The 18,178-nt window shown below is 42.8% G+C and overlaps 1 protein-coding gene across 1 annotated transcript in view; it reads right to left on the bottom strand.

Moving 5' to 3' along the window:
* Positions 1 to 18,178, bottom strand: part of PAIP1 (poly(A) binding protein interacting protein 1) — a 1,589,139-nt gene that overhangs the window by 36,296 nt on the left and 1,534,665 nt on the right. The window contains exon 10 of the mRNA XM_044076930.1: positions 3,733 to 3,826. Coding sequence (XP_043932865.1) covers positions 3,733 to 3,826 — 94 coding nt within the window. The remainder of the gene's footprint in view (positions 1 to 3,732; positions 3,827 to 18,178) is intronic.

Genomic DNA, 18,178 nt, shown 5'->3' with positions numbered 1-18,178 from the left:
GATCTTTATGAAGCTCGAAATTGATGGTGTAATGATGAATGTTGTTAGTGCATATGCTACACAAGTTGTGCGATGGATGAGAAAGAGAAATTTTGGAGCGAGTTGGATAAAGTTGTGGTGAGTGTACCCAAGGGTGAGAGACTAGTGATTAGAGCGGACTTTAATGAGCATGTTGGTGAAGTGAACAGAGGGGATGAGGAAGTGATGGGTAGGTATGGTGTTAAGCAGAGGAATGCAGAAGGTCAGATGATTGTGGATTTTGCGAAAAGGATGGACATGGCTGTGGTGAATACATATTTTAAGAAGAGGGAGGAGCATAGGGTGACGTACAAGAGTGGAGGAAGATGCACACAGGTGGATTATATCCTATGTAGGAGGGCCAGTCTGAAGGAGATTGAAAAGTGGTGGCAGGGGAAAGTGCAGTTACGCAGAATAGAATGGTGGTCTATAGGATGACGTTGGTGATCAAGAAGAGGAGGAGTGTGAAAGCAGTGCCAAGGATTAAATGGTGGAAGTTAAAAAAGGGTGATTGTGAAGTGGAGTTTAGGAAAGAGTTAAGACAGGCACTGGGAGGCAGTGGAGAGTTACCAAACAGCTGGGTAACTACAGCAAAACTAGTAAGGGAGACTGCTAGAAAGGTGCTTGGTGTGACATCTGGACAGAGGAAGGAGGACAAGGAGACCTGGTGGTGGAATGAGGAAGTACAGGAGAGTATACAGAGGAAGAGGCTGGCGAAGAAGTGGGATTGTCAAAGAGATGAAGAAAGTAGACATGAATATAAGGAGATGAGGCGCATGGCAAAAAGAGAGGTGGCGAAAGCTAAGGATAAGGAGTATGGAGAGTTGTAGGAAAGACTGGACACTGAAGAGGGAGAAAAGGACCTGTACCGATTGGCTAGACAGAGGGACAGAGCTGGGAAAGATGTGCAGCAGGTAAGGGAGATAAGGGATAGTGAGGGAAAGGTACCCACAAGAGAGGAAAGTGTGTTGAGTAGATGGAAAGAGTATTTTGAGAGGCTGATGAATGAAGAGAATGAGAGAGAGAGAAGGTTGGATGATGTGGGGATAGTGAATCAGGAAGTGAAACAGATTAGCAAGGAGGAAGTAAGGACAGCTATGAAGAGGATGAAGAATGGAAAGGCTGTTGGCCCAGATGACATACCAATGGAAGCATGGCGGTGCTTAGGACAAATGGCAGTGGAATTTTTAACTAGATTGTTTAATGAAAAGGAGTGGAGAGAAAGTGTTTTGGTACCTATCTTTAAGAATAAGGGTGATGTGCAGAGCTGCAGTAACTACAGAGGGATAAAATTGATCAGTCACAGCTTGAAGTTATGGGAAAGAGTAGTAGAAGCTAGGTTAAGAAGGGAGGTGATGATTAGTGATCAGCAGTATGGTTTCATGCCAGGAAAGAGCACTACAGATGCAATGTTTGCTCTGAGAGTGTTACTGGAGAAATACAGAGAAGGTCAGAAGGAGTTGCATTGTGTCTTTGTAGACTTGGAGAAAGCATACAACAGAGTGCCTAGAGAAGAGTTGTGGTATTGTATGAGGAAGTCGGGAGTGGCAGAGAAGTATGTAAGAGTAGTACAGGATATGTACGAGGGTAGTGTGACAGTGGTGAGGACTGCAGTGGTGATGGACAGGTTGACAGATGAGATCAGACAGGAGGCCCTGTGGACTATGACGTTTGCAGATGACATTGTGATCTGTAGTGAGAGTAGGAATCAGGTTGAGGAGACTCTGGAGAGGTGGAGATATGCTCTACAGAGCAGAGGAGTGAAGGTCAGCAGGGCTAGGACAGAATATATGTGTGTAAATGAGAGGGAGGGTAGAGGAATGGTGAGGATGCAGGGAGTAGAGTTGGTAAAGGTGGATGAGTTTAAGTACTTGGGATCAACAGTTCGGAGTAATGGTGAATGTGGAAGAGAGTACAGGCAAGGTGGAATGGGTGGAGAAGAGTGACAGTGATTTGTGACAGACGGGTACCAGTAAGAGTGAAAGGGAAGGTCTACAAGAGGGTAGTGAGACCAGCTATGTTATATGGGTTGGAGACAGTGGCATTCACAAAAAGGCAGGAGTCAGAGTTAAAGATGTTAAGATTTGCACTCGGTGTGACTAGGATGGATAGGATTAGGAATCAGTATATTAGAGGGTCAGCTCATGTTGGACAGTTTGGAGACAAAGCAAGAGAGACGAGATTGCGTTGGTTTGGACATGTGCTGAGGATGGATGATGGGTATATTGGGAAAAAGATGCTAAGGATGGAGCTGCCAGTTAAGAGGAAAAGAGGAAGGCCTAAGATAAGGTTTATGGATGTGGTGAGAGAGGACATGCAGGCAGTTGGTGTGACAGAGCAAGATGCAGAGGATAGGAAGAAATGGAAAGAGATGATCCGCTGTGGCGACCCCTAACGAGAAAAGCCGAAAGATGATGATGATGATGATATATATATATATATATATATATATATATATGGGTACAGTTTACTTTTTCGAATGTTGCTTTTATCGACAAAGTGAAGTGCTGCATTTTTTCTTTAACAATAGTGCTGCTTATAGAGTGCCGACTTTTTCAAATGTCGAAGGCTGGGTTTGTGCATGGAAAGCACTTTGAGTTACAAAAAATGAGTGCACTTTTTAAAACTAAAACGTTATTCCCAAAGTTTCACCATCTGTGCTTGAAGTGTGTGACTGTTTGTGGGTTAGGGTTGGTGTCAAGAGTAAGGGCTATGAGGATAGCTTTAGTGCTCTGTGTGCATGTGCGTATTATGTATGAGGTGTCTGACTGTCTAGTACAGTGAAGCTTGTTTAGGTACAGGTTTTTCATGAAGTAATAAGCAGAGTTGGGGTTAAGGGCAGGGGCAGGTTAAGCACACAAGGGAAAGGATGGCCAGGTAGGGGTAATATTTATAGTTTTCAGTAAAGATTAAGGATGCAAACAAAATCATTGTCAATATTTCTGCATAATAATATATATATATATATATATATATATATATATATATATATATATATATGTGTGTGTGTGTGTGTGTGTGGATATACATACATCTATACATATACCTGTACACCACCTGTGCTCTTCCATTAACGGCGTAGCCGTAAGGCCTACAATGAAAGACTAATTTAGCAGAGTAGAAGCCAAAAAAGAACTGAAAGTGAGCAAATATACATTGTATATCTGCTTTAATACCAACACTTGGAGTCATTGGGCAGGGATGTAAGGTCAGCAGGAGTGGGGGTGGGGGATTGGTGGTGGTTTGGATGACATCTAAAACTCTGGCCAGAGATGGGACTTTACTTGTGACAGAGGTTGCTAACATCATTACTGCAAAAGTGATTTACACAAAACATATTATCCTTAGTTGAAAAACACTGAATTGGTGTCTTGCACAGCTATGGAGATTAAACATATAAAGGCCATAAAAAGGCTTGGCAAATGCAGCCTTGTGAGACACAAGCAGTCTTGATCACTGCTGATTTATCATCAAATCACTTAATGCAGCACTGCTGAGAGCAGATATTTAGCTACAGTGTCGCATGCATGTTGGGTACAGTTCATCTGAATACTGCTTAAAGCCTGCAAAATTAACTACACTGCAGCTCTCCATATGGGGTCCCTTTCCTCACTAATGTTCTCTTATTAAACTTAACTATGTTACTAGAAGCTAAAGTAAAACTAATGACAAATCAAATACAACAGATAAAGCAAATTAAATTAAAAGACTTACGAATCGCCGCCACCAGGTGGGTCTGTTCCATTCTCATAATAGCCATGAAGCATATATTCATGATCCAACAGGTCCTGGTATTTCTCTTGGTAATCTAGAATTACAAAAATCAGGCAAGTCAACAAACTGCTTTAACTTGTTGTAGAACAACCTAAAAAGAAAGAGAATATACCTAATGAAGAAGAAAAATCTGCAATTTTGCAATGGTCGGTTTTACAGAAAAAAATCAAACCAAAATTGGATTTTACTCCTCAAAATCTAACACTTATCTTGGATTTTTCAAAAAACTACTGGCTCTAGTAGTTAAAACAAACAAGCAAACCAAATGTGGTATAAAATATCTTCAAATCATAAATCTAAATCATGCCACAAACTGCAGGTGAAACATTCAACCACCTTTCACAATACAATACATAAACTAAAGCTTTAAGGCACAAAGACAACCACATTCAACAATTCCCTTTACTTTTCAAATATATTTTTGTGACAACTGACATCAGCTCAAAAAAGGCAACAACTGCTATTTCAGTAATGAAAATACAGAAGTCCCTTACTTTGGAATGCACTGCAATCACTTGCACCCTTAAACTAATACTTTGTTGAAGCACCTTTTGATTTAATTACAGCATTCAGAGTTCTTGGGTAGGAGTCTATCAGCATGGCACATCTTGGCTTGGCAATATTTGCCCACTCTTCCTTGAAAAAGCACTCCCAATCCGTCTGATTGCGAGGGCATCTCTTGTGCACAGCCCTCTTCAGGTCACCATACAGATTTTCTACTGGATTTAGGTTTGGGCTCTGGCTGGGCCATTCCATAAGTTTAATTTTCTTCTGATGAAGCCATTCGTTTGTTGATTTGGATGTATGATTGGTGTCATTGTCGTGTTGAAAGGTGAAATTCCTCTTCATCTTCAGCTTTCTAGCAGATGCTTTAAGATTTTGAGCCAAGAGTGACTGGTATTTGGAACTGTTCATAATTTCCACCTTGACTGAAGCCCCAGTTCCAGCTGAAGAACCCCCCCCAAACATGATACAGCCACCACCATGCTTCACCGTGGGGATGGTGTTCTTTTGATGCTGCAAAGTGTTGTTTTTGCGCCAAACGTACCTTTTGGAATTATATATATATATATATATATATATATATATATATATATATATATATATACACACACACACACACACACACACACACACACACACACAATTAGTTAGCATCCATTGTTTTCTGCACTATACTCAAGTTAATGGTGTGGCTTGATTACAGACCTAGAAGAGGTAAGACAGAAGAAATGTACACTGACTATTACTACAGACACTGCTGAATATATTTGCGATTTATCATGACTAGGTCCAAGCAAGAAGATAATATGTACTTCATATAAAAATGGACAGATGGTGGCAGTAGCTCATAAAAAAGCCACAGTGCTGACTCCATGGTACAGAGAGTTAAAGCTCTGCTTGTGACCCAGATGAACCAGGACTTAATAGGGAGTTGAAAAGGGAGACTGGGAGTCTGCAAGTGATGATGGCACATCCCCTCCTAAGGTAGTACGACAGTTCAGCGTGCTGCAATGTTGGTGATTACTGTAGAGAAAGCTGCACTGCATTGGCTAAGGATGTGTGCATGGCCTTGCCAGGTCATATCTGTATAACAGCATTCACAGTGTGTAGGTGTAGGAACACCCACACAGACACAGACACACACAGGGAAGGTTCAGTTGGCCCTCACTGTACATAAGCGTGTACCTCAGATGCTGAGGGTGGGTCTTACAGGGCCAAGAAAAGAAACATCCCCTCATAGCTGCCTGGATAACAGCACTATGACCAGCTTTCACTCTGGTGAAGGGGAATAAATGGGGTACAGTTCCTGGGAGGACTAGATGGCCAGTATGCATATAAACAAAAAAACATGGCATTAAAAAAGACACACTGCTGCCTCCTCTTATATTATGTATTCTAACTGAAAGCGCTTTACTCACAGACTTCATAAAAAGAGTGGTCACACCATCTGCCAGTTCTCCTGCACAACCTCCACAAATACAAGGTGAAAGAAATAAAAAAAATCCCAAATACTAAACAGCAAGAAGAAATGGAACTCTTACAGATATTGCAAAAATGGACAGAACGACTCTGCACTGCATTACAAGGGTACCATCCTGTCACTTTACAAGCCATTAGATAGTTCCCTTCTCCCAGACAAAAGGCAGAGATTGAAATTGTTTCTGCATGAACCAAAGCACATAAAATAACAGCAACCTGAAGATGACTCAGTTATGATATGCTGACATCTGGCAGACTGAAAACACATCAACAATGGTCATGAAGGGAGTGAGTAGAATGATAGACTCAACATATCATTGAAAAGTAGTGTGGAGGTGAACAGATTTTAAGGAAGATGAATTGAAGATCACCAGAATAAACTGAAAAGATAAAGACTCCATCGCAAATTAAGTAATTATCCAGAAACTGGGTAAAGGGGCCCTGGAATAACTAGAGCGATACGACTGGAACACAGGTCAACAAAAGGATTAATATGGGTTGGAAGTAAGTGGAAATGGGGAAAGGCTAGAAAAGCTCCATGGGGGTAGCTGCAAAGCTGGAAGGACATGGGGGGGGGGGGGGGCACCAGTCTTCTCCTGTTTAACAACAAAGTGCAAAAATGAATTAATGCTGTGCCTCAACCAGTAAAGGAATATTATATTATATATAGTAATTCTTCTTCAGTGTAAACATATTTGCAGGAAGACCAAAATAAAAATGTATTCATTACAATCTACAGTTATCTGATTACTGTAACATTAGCAGGTCCATCCTCGTCAGACATCAGGACTAAAGCCACAGGCCTTTAGACATCTTGGCATCTGAAGCTTTCTCCTGGCTATTTGCTAGTGCCCCCACTAGTGCACCCTTTACCCATAATGGTCTACTAACTAGCTTCCTCCCTGGGACATTGTCATGCCAAACTAAGGAATCAGAAATAAATATAGCAACACAAATTCTTGTAGGCCTTGTTTGCTTTAAAGCAGGGGGAAGGAGGATTAGTACTTGATGAGATTATACCTGCTCAACTTTAGTAAGTATGTAACTTTTGTTAAAGAGATTAGGAGGTTCATCCTTGTCAGAGTCTCAATCTCATCCTCCTGAGTGGTCATCCTCATGGAACCAAAACCTAAAATCTTTGGCTTAGAAGAAAAATTTAACGTAGAGATCACATCCAGCTTGTAGTACCTTGCAAAACTATTTTGTGAAGCCCACAAATCTACTATACAAATTTCATCCAAGGATACATTTCTGAAAAGACTTGAAAGGTGGTCCCTGCTCTGGCTGACTGAGATTAAGACACAGAAGGTAAAGGTTTACCATACATTTTGTAAAAAAGATTTTAATATAGTCAGCCACATGGACAATGTACATTTAGAAAACTTTACAGCTGAATCTTTTCAGAAAATCAAACAATTGTGAATATTTTCTGACAGACCTACAGAATCTGAACCGCCTGTGGACATCCATACAATGTAACAAGTACCTGCCTCAGTTAAAGACATTTGGCAACATCTTTGACAGGCAGAAAAGATAGGTACTTCTAAGAAACACTTTGCATACTTAAAAGATGAAAGTGATGGTGATTTGCAACCATGATGAAAAAAAAAACAAAAATGCTGCTAGGTGCACTTTAATGGAGACGTTCAATGTCAAACTAAGTAGCAGTTAAACGTAGCCACCACTGGAGTACCAAAAGGACCTAAACCTTTGGTAGCAGCCAATATGCAAAAAAAAAAGAAGTTATGTACTCACCATAAAGTTACATCCGAGTACGTCTACTTCATTTGTCTTCAACCTGTGGATACCAGATCCATATCGGATCCGAGCTGGCAAATTCACTAGCATCTGCTCCGAGCTCCAAGCTCCTCCCCGTACCCATAATACACCTCCATAACCTTCCAAACCTCAGATCGAGTTTTCTGCCACTTATACTGAGAACCTGACCTGTAAGAATCCCTTATGACCTAAAAACTACAGCCAAACAGGCTGTCCATAAGATAAGCAACCAAAGTACACTTGTGTACACTTACCATAAATGTAGATGTTCGAGTATATTCACTGTTGCAGTCATCACATTTGGGTTATCTGCTTGCAGTAGCCCTCAGTCAGCCTGATTATCAAAGTCTTGGGTCCTGCGTCGGTTGCTGTCTCATCTTCCATGACATCAGGTAGTCAGGGGTATAAAGCATGCAGCCGACGCCATTACATCAGTTTTTCTTGCCCCAGATGTCAGGTGCCCCCACAATGGGAAGCAATTATGTACAAGGTTACACCTCCAACAAAAAGCAAATACACCAAAAAACTTTAAGCATAGTAAGCAGGAATAGAGGTCAGAGGGCTGGAGGGAGGGTGACCAAGACTGCAACAGTGAATACACTTGAACATCTACATTTATGGTAAGTGTACACAACTGTACTATGTTCTTCGTGTTTCACTGTTGCAGTCATCACATTTGGGTAGATTCCCAAAGCTAAAGATGGGAGGAGGTAATCAGATAGCATTAGGACCAGCTATAAGGCCCTGCAAGACTGCAGTGGCAAAGCTAGCTCTGGAGTTAGAAAAAATTGGCAAGTGGTAATGCTTGGTGAAGGTATGTACAGAACTCCAGGTAGCAGCTTCTAGGATGTCCCTGGTAGGGACACCTCTGAGAAAGGCTGCAGAGATACATGCAGCACTGGTTGAATGTGGTCTTATCCCCTGTGGGGTAGGTTTTCCATGGTGCTTATAGCAGAAAAGAATGCAATGGCCTATCCACTAAGAAATAGTTTGCTTTGAAATGACCTTCCCCTCTGCCCCTGCAGCAAATGCAACCAGCAGCTGTTCAGATTTCCTGAGAGGCTTAGTCCTGTCCAAGTAAAATCTAAGTTGTCTGTGCACGTCCAAGGAGTGCAGTATTCATTCCCCTTTGTTCTGTGGATTAGAAAAGAAGGTTGGCAAATGAATGGACTGATTAAGGGCCACAATGGATACCACCTTGGGCATGAAGGAGGGATTGGCCCTGAGGGACACTATATCAGCATGAAAGATGATGAAAGGCTCCACTGCCATGAGGGCCTGTAATTCAGGCAACCTTCTTGCTGAAGGGATGGCTAGAAGGAAGGCTGTTTTCCAAGAAAGGAATTTCAACTCTGCATTTGCAGCTGGCTCAAAGGGAGGTAGAGTGAGCTTTTCCAATACAACGTTAAGGTCCCAGGCTGGAGTACGGGTTATCCAGTGTGGTCTCAAGTTGTTGGCCCCTCTGAGGAATTGCTTCAGCAGTGTATGGGAGAAGAGGGGTGGTTCTGTATTGTAATGAGCTGAAATGGTTGAGGCATGAATTTTGATGGAGGAAAAGGAAAGGCCCTTGTGAAGCATCTCAGTTAAGTATTAAAGAATATGGGGTAAATTGGGTGCAGCTGTGCCCATCCCCTGAGTTTGGCTCCAGGAACAGAATCTTTTCCATTTTTCAGCACAGGATTTTCTAGTACTAGGGCTCCTTGCCTCCAGAATGACATCCATCACTTGCTTACTGAGGGATGGTAACGAGAGAGATTAGGTAATTAGCCAGGCTGCCAGGTTCAGGGTTTGAAGCTGTGGGTGCAGAATCTGGCCATCCTGTTGGGATAGCAGGGCAAGGGTCTGCGGCAGGTGCCATGGTGCCAGCAGTGACACACTGCGCAAGAGGAGATACAAGTGTTGGCAAGGTCAGTCTGGTTCAATCAGTATTGCCCTTGGTTTGCCCTGTTTGAGTTTTAGTAGTACCTTGGAGAGGAGAGACAGAGGGGGAAAGATATAAACTGATATGCTTTTCCAGGTGAAGGACAGGGCACCCACTTTCCAAGCTTGCTTGTGGGGAGTCCTTGTGCAGAATTTGTCCAATTGGTAGTTCTGGGTGGAGGCAAACAGGTCTATCTCTGGGATCCCCCATTTGTTTCTCAACATGTTGAATATCTTTGGTCCCATTTTCCACTCGTGTAGGTCCATGAGATTTCTGCTAAGGACGTCTGCCAGTGTATTTAGCTTTCCTGGCAGGAATTGAGCCTGTAGGTGCACTTGGTAGCTCAAGGTTGTGTTCCACAAAGCCATGGCTAGTCTGCAGAGAAGGTATATGAGTGGGTTCCCTCCTGCTTGTTTATGTATCACATAACAGTGGTGTTGTCCGTCTTTACCAATAATTGTCCTGGAAGAATGTGGTCCTTGAAGGCTGTCAGAGCATTCTGTACAGCTAGCATTTCCTTTTGATTGATATGCAGGTGCATTTGATTTGGGTTCCATTTGCCCTGAATGCACTGCCCTGCCAAGTGAGCCACCCATGCATAGTCTGATGAGTCTGTTGTTAGGGTTTGGGCGGCAGGGGTTAGAGTGAATGGCAGTCCCTTGTTTTGGTGGCAGGCCTCTGCTCACCAAAGGAACTCTATCTGTAGACAAGGTATGATAGGAATCATTGATTCTAGATCCTGAGAATGTTGACACCATAGTTTTTTTTAGATACCACTGTAGTTTCCTCAAATGCAGTCTTGCATATAGAATTAGCAGAAAGCAAGAAGCCATGAACCCCAGGGCTTGCAGTATTTTCCTTGCAGATAGTTGGGTCTTTGTGGCCAGTAGTTTGAAGTAGACTGTCAAATTAACTTGTTTCTGTGGCATGAGGTAGGCCATCTGGGAAGTTGTATTCACGCTTGCTCCCAGGAATACAATTTGTTGGCAGGGTACAAGATGTACATTCTTTTCGTTTATGGTGTACCCCAGAGATTTTAGCAACTTCTTTATAAATGCCAGATGATTTAATAGTATGTCCTGGCTTTCTGCATGTATTAGACAATCGTCCAGGTATGCGTATATTTAATTATTTGCCTGCAAAATGCAATGACTGGAGCTAGGCACTTTGTGAATACCCTGGGCGCAGTAGATAAGCCAAAGGACACTGCAGAGAACTGATAGTGCATGTAGCCTGCTCTGAAGAATAGGTGTCTTCTGCAAGAATCCCTTATTGGGATGTGCAGGTAGGATTCTTTTAAATCCAGTGTTGCCAACCAGGCACCTTTGCCTAGCATGGGATGCAGCTGATGAAGTGTTAACATCTAGAAGTTTGGGGTTACCAAAAATGTGTTTAGGACAGACAGGTCCAGGATAGGACGCCAGGAATTGTCTTTTCTGGATACCAGGAAAAGTCTGGAGTAGAAACCTTGCCCCCATTCTTCTTCTGGGACAGGTTGAATAGCCCTGATGCTTAAAAGAGAGAGAACTTGCTTTTGAGCCTCTGCCCACTGATTTGGGGGAAGGTCTGGCCAACTGTTTGGGGTTGGTAAGGTGTGGAAGTGGAATCTGTATCCTTGGGAAACTACATTTAAAACTCATTTGTCCTGGGTAATGAGTTCCCAATTTTTTGCATGCAGGGCAATCTTTCCCTCTAAAGGAACAGTCAGTTGAGCAAGGCTTGGAAGGTTTAAAGTTAAGTAATTGAGACAGTTTACCATGGGGTGGGTCTTACTACTCCCTACTTTGGAAGAGGGAGCCTCCACTGCTTAGGCCTGTGAGTACCTTGGGACTGAAGCCTGGATGTTCTGCTGGTTCTGGGTTTGGAGTGAGAAGGCCTGGAAGAGGCAGGAAAGGACCAATTCTTAGAGGGCCAATGCCTACTAAATCTGGGAGGCTGTACTTGCAGGAAATCTTTAACAGTGTGCATAGATTTTGCTTTTTCCTGCATCTTTTTACATACTACTTCTGCTTTGTTGCCAAATAGGCGGTCTTGGTTTAAGGTAGCATGCAATAATTTAGCTTTAACATGATCTGGCAAAGATTGTTCATTAAGCCAAGCATGCCTTCTAAGTACAGACCCCAGTGACAGCAGCCCTGCAAGATGCTTCTAATGAATCAAAACCACATTGCAAAGTATGTTTTCCAACTTGTTCAGCAGAATGCATTAAATCCTGTAAATCTTTATTTTCAGCACAGTCAGGAATCAACATCATTTTCTGTTTAAGCAATCCAATAATATGCTGCTGATACTTTAACATATGAAACTGGCAGTTTAAGGCCCTAATGGCCAAGGTTACAGAAGTGTACACCTTCTTACCCCATCTATCCAGCACCCTGGAATCTCTATCAGAAGGGGTAGGATTTTTGGCAATAGTAGCCTTAATGCACTTGGCTCCCTGTGAAATGGTCTCAGGATCCACAATAGGATTTTTAAAGAGGAACTTGTGAGGGTCAGGTACCCTGTAATACCTATCAGGTTTTCTGGGAGCAGGAGGTAAAGAGTCAGGGGCCAGGCTAGATTCTGAGAAGGCATCATCTACAATGTCCAGTACATGAAAGATAGCTAAAGGCCTGTGTTGAGGCAGGAGTAAGAATTCCCTAAGTCTCTTTTTGGAGTCAGAGTAAACCTGGCTTTCCCAGTGTAAATGCTCCCTAAGAGTATGCAAGGTTTCACCAAAAGAGAAATCCTCTGGAGGGGAAGCAGAGGGAATGGAGTCCTCTGCATCAGAATCCTCATAGGTAGATAAGGGCAAATCCTGGTCAGAGAAAACAAATTTCAGAATCCTGATCAGAAGAATCAAAAGGAAAATCAGTCCTAGGTCTCTTAGAGAGGGAAGGGTGGCTTCCACTGATTAGAGTAATAAGGTCTTCAGCCATTCTGATCATTTGTTTTTTAGGCATAGGGGCCCTGACAATACAGTCTGAGCATTGGTTTTCTAAGCATGGATCGAGTTTAGGCCTTGAAGAAGAAGATGGCGTCGGTTTAATATGCAAGTCAGTAGGCCTGAATACACCCTCAGAAGCCGGTGCCTGCACAGCGGCTCCGGACCCATCTAAGGTAGAGACATCCGCAGGTTCCACAATCGAAAAAGTATCTCGTGGCATACCAGACTCCGAATGGGTCTCATTACAGGTCTGCGAATCTGAAGTAGCGGGTATCAGGGGCTGCGAAAGCGCCTCACTGAGTACCGGCGAACTGGCGACTAGCTTAGGAGAAGCGTCGTCGGCAGCTGTGGACCTATGCGGTCTCTCTCTGTTTTTATCTTTGCATTTTTTCAGAATGTCAGTAGTTGGGTGGCTTACGAAGCCATTTCTGGATAATTGAACAGAGTACTAAAATATTTAGATGCGTAAATGAACCGACGACGAATAGCACGAGGTTCGAATAAGGCACAATGTCGACAGCGAGGTACGTCGTGGTCTGGGCCTAAGCAAGGAATGCAGTACGAATGAAAATCTTTATGAGGTATTTGCTTTCCACAAGAAATACAATTGTTAACTGTTACTGACATTGGTTTAGAGCAAGAAAAAGGATCCCCAGCAGAGTACTTAGCTTAGTTGAAGACTTGAGATCTGAAACTCGAGAACGAAAATTTCAGGAATTGGCCAACCGGCACTTGCAAACTGCTTCAGCTTCGGGCGCCGCACGGCAAGAAAGACTGATGTAATGGTGTCAGCTGCATGCTTTATACCCCTGACTACCTGACATCATGGAAGATGAGACAGCAACTGAAGCAGGACCCAAGACTTTGATAATCAGGCCGACTGAGGGCTACTGCAAGCAGATAACCCAAATGGGATGACTGCAACAATGAAACATAAAGAACATCACAGCAAACCAGAGTTAGAATAAACAACGACAGCAGGAATCAGATCCAAAATATTTATTGCACCTCGGCCAACACAGCCTTCAAAGAGTACTTTTTTTTATTAAAACCTTCCCCTGTATATATACTCCTTGACAAACAACTAATAAAACAATCAAATAATAAAACAATTACATCAATTAATTGCAACAGTTTAAAGCAAGTATTTCCAGTTGATTTCCTTATTCAACCCCTTTGGTGTAAAAGTATCAAATTTTAAAATAAACAGTTTCTTTGTATACTGGTGTATTTTTAATCAATCTTTCGTCTCCCTTTCTTACCATAACTTTTTCCAAAATTGTACTTTCCAATCTATGCCTTTTAATGTCTCTAATATGTTCCTGCGACTTAAATTTCTTTTTGGTCTCCCCAATATAGAACAGGTCGTGGGAGGGACAGTTGAAGACAAATGAAGTAGAACTACTCAGATGGAACGTTATGGTGAGTACATAACTTCTTTATCTGAAGTAGTTTACTTCATTTGGTCTTCAACCTGTGGGACAGAGTCCCCAGCTACTAAACTCCTGGGTGGCCCTCATGGAAGGATATTCTGGAGCACAGCAGAACCAACGAATGCTCTTCTTCTAGAAGTCAAATCCAATTTGTAGTGAGAAATAAAGGTATGAGATGAGGACCAAGTAGCTGTAGAACAAATATTATCCAATGAGACTCTAGACCAAAAGGCTGCAGAAGTAGCCATTGACCTAGTGGAATGAACTTTCACCTGACCCGGAGGAGACAAACCTTTATCCTTATAGACCTGAAGGATGCACAAGGAAATCCACCTAGTAATAGTGACCTTGGAGATAGGTTTACCCAAAGAGGGTTTAAAGAAGGACACAAACATTTGATTGGATTTGCGGAAGGTTTAGTCCTGTGTAAATAAAACTACAACTGTCTATGAACATCCAAGAAGTGGAGTCTGTATTCCCTTTTGTTAGCAAAATTTGGAAATAAAACATGTAGGTTAATGGAATGATTGATGTTAACTTGTGATGCAACCTTGGGAAGAAAGGATGGATTGGTCCGAAGGGAAACCCTATCTTTATGGAAAACCATATATGGAACTTTAATAGACAAAGCTTGTAGTTCTGAAACCCTTTCAGCAGAGGTGACAGAAAAGTACAGTTTTGTACCTACCATAAATGTAGATGTTCGAAGATCCACATTGCTGCAGTCCTTACACTTGGGTAGTCCGCTGTCCTCGGTCGGCCCGAATATCAAAGTATTAGGCTGACGTTGGTCAAGGCGCTTAAGACTGACATCAGGACGTCAGGGTACAAATGCGCATGACCGACGTCATATCCTCAGTCTTTTCTTGCCCCAGATGTCAGAAGACCCTAAACAGAAAGGTCAAAACCAAAAGACAGCAAAAAACAACCAACCACCCTTGCACTAATCATATGTACAATATATACAATATCCACAATATTTACAACCCAAACCACACAACCGCCTCTAACAACAGAGGGAAGGAGGGAGGTAAATTGGACTGCAGCAATGTGGATCTTCGAACATCTACATTTATGGTAGGTACAAAACTGTACTATGTTCTTCATCTCACATTGCTGCAGTCCTTACACTTGGGTAGAATCCCAAAGCAGAGGTAAGGGAGGATGGCAAAACTATAAAGCAGTAGGAGCTGGCAAAATGCCCTGTAAAATTGCAGTGGCAAACCCAGCCCTAGATTTAGAGTAAAGTGGAAGGTGGTAATGCTTAGAGAAAGTATGCACTGAACTCCAAGTAGCTGCCTCCAAAATATCTTTAGTTGCCACCCCCCTTAAAAAAGCTGTAGAAGTGGCAGTAGCTCTAGTGGAATGAGGCCTAATCCCAGCTGGAATCTCCTTACCATGATGGGAATAACAGAAAGCAATACAAAACCCAATCCACTTAGAAATAGTTTGTTTTGACACAGGCTTGCCCTGAGAACCCAAAGCAAAAGAAACAAACAACTGCTGAGACTGCCTGAACCCTTTAGTTCTGTTCAAATAATATCGCAACTGCCTGTGAACATCCAAGGTGTGCAAAATCTTTTCCCCTTTATTTTGGGGGTTTGCATAAAAAGTAGGCAAATGAATAGTTTGGTTTAAAGCCACACTAGAAACCACCTTAGGCATAAAGGAAGGATTAGTACGTAAAGATACCCTATCCTTATGGAAAATTAAGAAAGGCTCAACTGCCATAAGGGCCTGTAATTCAGAAACCCTTCTCGCAGAGGTAATGGCCAACAAAAAAGCAGTCTTCCATGATAAATATTTCAACTCGGCAGTAGCTGCAGGCTCAAAAGGTTGTAGAGTGAGTTTCTCCAACACAAAATTGAGATCCTAAGCAGGAGTAGGAGCTCTATGCGGGGGTCTTATATTCTTTGCCCCTCTAAGGAATTGCTTAAACAAAGGATGAGAAAACAATGGTGGATCACAGTCATAGTGAGCAGAAATTGCTGCAGCATGAATCTTAATAGAAGAGAAGGACAAACCTTTGTCCAGTAACTCAGCAAGATATTGAAGAGCCACACTTAAATTAGGCTTAGCAACATCAAATTCCTTTGCTGCACTCCAAAATAAAAATCTCTTCCATTTATCTGCGTATACTTTCCTTGTACTAGGCCTTCTGGCCTCCAAAATAACATTCAAAACTTGCTGCGGAAGCTGAGACCCTCCAGGGTTTAAAACAGAATATGCCAGGCTGTTAGGTGAAGAGAATGAAGTTTGACATTGAGTAAATGACTGTTCTCTTGAGACAGCAGGTGTGGAATCGAAGGCAAAGGCCATGGAGGCTCCGAACCAGACTTCTCAGTAATGGGTACCAGTGCTGTCGAGGCCAATCTGGAGCTATTAGAATCATCTTTGGCTTGTCCTGTCTGACCTTTAGGAGTACCTTTGGGAGGAGAGGCAGAGGTGGAAAGGCATACACATGAAGATTGCTCCAATTGAAAGAAAGAGCATCCACTTTCCAAGCTGTGGGATGAAACCTTTTTGTGCAAAACTTTGGCAGCTGGTAGTTTAGTGGAGAAGCGAACAGATCTATGTCTGGAGTTCCCCATGACACTGTCAATTTCTGAAATACATGAGGATCCAATTTCCACTCGTGGGGATCCATAATTCGTCTGCTCAACACATCTGCTAAGGAGTTCTGTGCTCCCGGCAGAAATCTTGCCTGAAGATTGAGCTGTAAACTGAGAGCAGTCTCCCACAAAATCATTGCTTGTCTGCATAGCGGATAAGAATGTGTTCCCCCTTGCTTGTTGATGTACCACATGACAGTTGTGTTGTCTGTTAGAATCAACACCTGCCCTGGAAGAAGTAAATCCTTGAAAGCTATTAATGCAAATTGGACTGCTAACATCTCCTTCAAGTTGATATGTAGATGCTGTAGTCTGGCAGGCCACGTGTCTTGTATCCACTTTCCATTTAGATGAGCTCCCCAAGCTTTGTCTGAGGCATCTGTCGTTAGAATCTGACTCGCCTCTGGGCGGGTCACAGAGAGTCCCTTGTTTAGGTGACATTCCTGAGCCCACCACAAAAATTCCTTTTGAATGCAAGGTATTATCTGAATGACAGTGTCCATATCTTGGCAGTGCTGTGTCCATACATTTTTGAGATACCATTGTAGCTTCCTCATATGCAGTTTGGCATTGGGAAGCACCAGAATACAAGATGCCATGAACCCCAAGGCTTGAAGGACTGTCCTTGCAGTCAGCCTGGACTGATGAGACAATTGATGGAAGTAAAGGGAAAGATTCTTTTGTTTGTCCGGGGTCAAAAAGGCCATCTGGGATGCTGTATTCAGTCTCACACCCAGAAAGCACATGTCTTGAGAGGGTACTAGACTGGACTTTATTTCGTTCACAGAATACCCCAGGCATCTTAGCACTGCTATCACATATTGCAAATGATGAAGAAGCTCGTCCCTTCCTTTGGCCAGAATCAGGCAATCGTCCAAATAAGGATAGATCTGAATTCCTTTCAGCCTGAAAAAGCTATCACTGGAGCCAGAACCTTTGTGAACACTCTGGGCGCAGTAGATAAGCCAAAGGGCAATGCAGAGAACTGATAATGAGAAGTCCCAGCTCGAAAACGCAGATACTTCCTGCAACTTAGCCTGATAGGAACATGAAGGTAAGCTTCCTTGAGATCCAGAGTCACCATCCAGTGATCTTTGCCCAGCAGAGTTAAAAGCTGTTGTAACGTCAACATTTTGAACTTGGGAATGTCCAGATCAGTGTTGAGGATAGATAAATCCAAAATTGGTCTCCACGTGTTCCCCTTCTTTGGTACTAGGAACAGGCGAGAATAAAATCCTAGGCCTACTTCTGGCCGAGGGACCGGCTGTATGGCCCCTATTTGCAGCAGCAGAGAAATTTGTTTGTGCGCCTCTATTCTTTGCTGAGGAGGAACATCTGGCATGCCTTTGAAAGGAGGTAAGGTATGGAAATAAAACCTGTAACCTTGGTGTATAATATCCAATACCCATCTGTCCTGGGTAATTAAACTCCAATTTTCTTTGAAGAGTGCCAACCTTCCTCCCAAAGGTGCTGCCAGACAAGAAGGCTCTGGCAGCTGAAAAGGTAGGTCATTGGGCCTGTTTACGAAAGGACTGGCCCCTGCCCTCACTTGAAGACTGTGCAGGTGAACTCCCTGTTCTAGGTCTGAAAGAGCCCTGAGCTCTACCCCTACCACGTCTAGATCTTCCCCTAGACTGTGAATCATAAGAAGGGTATGTCTACCCCTTAGCAGGCCAATTCCTACTAAACTTAGGAGGCTGAACTTGGAAAAAATCTTTAACAGTCTGCATAG

Source organism: Protopterus annectens, chromosome 1.part1, assembly GCF_019279795.1.
Source record: "Protopterus annectens isolate FY-2018-M chromosome 1.part1, PAN1.0, whole genome shotgun sequence".
Lineage (NCBI taxonomy): Eukaryota > Metazoa > Chordata > Ceratodontiformes > Protopteridae > Protopterus > Protopterus annectens.
The sequence above is the reverse complement of the archived record's forward strand: the minus strand, read 5'-3'. Positions and strand labels throughout refer to the sequence as shown.